General features: G+C 54.3%; 1 protein-coding gene across 1 annotated transcript in view; it reads right to left on the bottom strand.

Moving 5' to 3' along the window:
* Window positions 1-1,896: 1,896 nt before the first annotated feature.
* LOC103256970 (solute carrier family 23 member 1-like) overlaps window positions 1,897-2,658 on the bottom strand; it is a 58,870-nt gene continuing 58,108 nt past the window's right edge. The window contains exon 14 of the mRNA XM_021710734.1: window positions 1,897-2,156. Coding sequence (XP_021566409.1) covers window positions 1,897-2,156 — 260 coding nt within the window. The remainder of the gene's footprint in view (window positions 2,157-2,658) is intronic.

Genomic DNA, 2,658 nt, shown 5'->3' on the forward strand with positions numbered 1-2,658 from the left:
ACAGTGTAGGCTCCAGCAGAATCCACCTCCACCCCCACTTCACCTCCTTGCCCCCTTCAAGACTGAAATTCCTCACATCAAGTGGGAACCCGCCTTCCTCCTGAATCCACTGTGTTTGAGGGACTAGACTTGTGCCAGGAGATGGGGTAGTCTGTCCTTCTTCCTGAGGGTTTCTCATGGGTAGCTGTGAAGGCACCAGTGTTCAAGACTGGCCACTCTGAACCCACCAGCCAGAACAGACCATCCGAATTATATATCCTACCTGTGTGAACTTGTTGCGCACACTGAAGTTCATCTCCCTCTTCCCTGTCAGTGTTTCCCCATTGACTTGTGCTACTACCTCACAGGAAAACTGAAGGAACCCTGAGGTCTAAGGAATCCCACTGCACATTCCCTCTCTGGCTCACAGTCTCAAGACACCAATTTTGTTTTCCCACCTAGAAAAATACTCTGTTATCTAGATCCCAAAGCCAGGTCTTAGGCCCCTCCTCCCCCATTGCCACCCCCGTGAGCCCTCCGATTCCAGGGTCACTCAGATATAAAAAGACACCTATGGCAGGAATGGCTGAAGGTTTTAATGGAGGAGCTCCAGGGGGGAGGGTTACATGTGTGGAACCACAGTGAAGGCATCCACAACCTTCAGAGCCCTGCCTTCCAAGCATGCTGTTGCAGCAAGGTCTGCTCCTACATTGTGTCCCCTTGCTCAGAGCAGAAATATGCAGCTTCTATATCCACATTAGTTATAGACGTACTTGGTGGGCCCCGACCCCAACTTCTAACACAGAATACACACATTTTCCCTTTCCTGGCACACACCTTTCCTGCCCATCTTGATGGGAGACAGGAAATTACCAGGCCTTGAAAAGTAAGTTGCAGGAGCCAACCTCCCCCCACCCAGTGCCAAGCAGAGATAGGTGAATGGTGCAGGTGGAGGGCAGAGGAACTCCTGCTAGAAATGGCCCCTGGAACAATATCAGATGTCCCCCTTTCTCTACCCCCACAGCAACATGTCTCCCCTTCTTTCTCCTGGAGGAGAGGGTTTGGCCAAGCAGGGACAGAGTTCTTGGTGGGAGGAGGTGTTGAGAGACGGCATGGACTTTTTTCTTGCTAGTAGGACTCAGTGCTCATCAAAAGTTGATGTCATAAGATAAAGCATCCTAGGGAAACAGTGGAAGCTTCTGGAGTAGCCCAAGACAGCAGAATGGAGCTCAGTTTCCCAGCAGTCTGAACTTCGGCCTCTTAGCCCAGTGCCCCTTGCTCTTGTACCCCTACCCCAGGAGTGCTTAAAAGAAGGCTGAAGAGCACCAGGGGAAGACTGTGGGCAGGACAGAAGAGTGGTGTGTAGTGGAACCACCCAGGATTATTGGCCATGTGTGCAGCCTTCACTCTGCTTAGGTGGAGACGCCAGGCCACAGCTCAGTTGGACAGGGCTGGAGCACAGAGGACTCAGAGGAAGTGCGTGAGGGACTGGGTGCTTCTCACCATCCTCACCACCAGCCTTGTGGGCCCAGAGAAGGGGCCAGAGAGGCCAGCAGTGTCCCCTGCCCCTCTGGAGAAAAAGAGACCCATTTCCACCACATTTCAGCAAGCAGCCCCTTTCCACCCAGGCCTCTTGGTCCCAGCATGCTGGGACCCTGATGTGGGAAGCAGGGAAGAAGGTTTCTATGCAGACACCCAGCCACGTTGTTTACACTGGGGGCCACCTCGGTAACCAAGTGGCCAGGTCAGAGAGTGCAGGTCACAACCTTGACTTCATTCTTCTTTGACTGCCACATTCACGGAGTGCTGGAGGTGCTGAGAGGGCAATGCCCAGCAATACATGAACAAGAAGATGGGCACATTCCAGCGGGTGGGTGAGCAGGTGGGGGCTCTGAGCCACGCTGGGGACAGCCCTTCTCACATTGTTTGTGCTGTGGCACCCTCAGGGTGCTCTTCTGGGGATGCCAGAGAGCAGGAGATGAGCTGGCTCAGGCCCACCTCCTCATTCTCAGTGCGTTCCAGCTGGGGCCAGAAGGGGAGACTTCGCAAGCAGGGGTATGTGCAGAACTTGGTCCCAATCCCCCAGGGGAGGCTGTAGACTTCTGAGGCCTTCAGAGTCTCCTCAGACCCCTTCTGGACTTGGTTCCATGCCAGGAAGCCTCTCTCCTCCTTACTACCTAATAGGAGACAGCAAGAAGTCAAGATTGGCCCAATGGAGTAGCCTGGAGTGAAAGTGGGACTCCGGTGCCCTAGCAGTGCCTGTGAGGTCCCCTCTCAGAGCTCCTGTGCCCTGCGCTCCTCCTTCTCCCTCTGCTCCAATCTCTCCTCAAAGATCACAGCTCAGTTCAGCTCATCAGGCCACTCCAAGCTCCTACGGTGTGGTTGACACTGCATGAGCACTGGGCGCAACCATATAGGAACCACAGAGCTGTCCTCAACCCCAGGGAGGGCTGGCCACTTGTTAATGTCTCTGGAATGCAGATGCATTTTACATGGGGTAAAGAGAAACAATGTGGAAAGTAGAATACCACAAAGCGGGTGCTACCATAAGGAGCCTCACGGGAGGCTCCAGGAGAACCCAGAAGAGGAAGAAAGGAAAGATGTGCATGCCGGGCTCGGTGGCTCAGCCTGTAATCCCGCGCCTTTGGGAGGCTGAGGTGAGTGGATTGCCTGAGCCCG

This window comes from Carlito syrichta, unplaced genomic scaffold (assembly GCF_000164805.1).
Source record: "Carlito syrichta isolate Samal-C Ts95f unplaced genomic scaffold, Tarsius_syrichta-2.0.1 Scaffold299303, whole genome shotgun sequence".
NCBI lineage: Eukaryota > Metazoa > Chordata > Mammalia > Primates > Tarsiidae > Carlito > Carlito syrichta.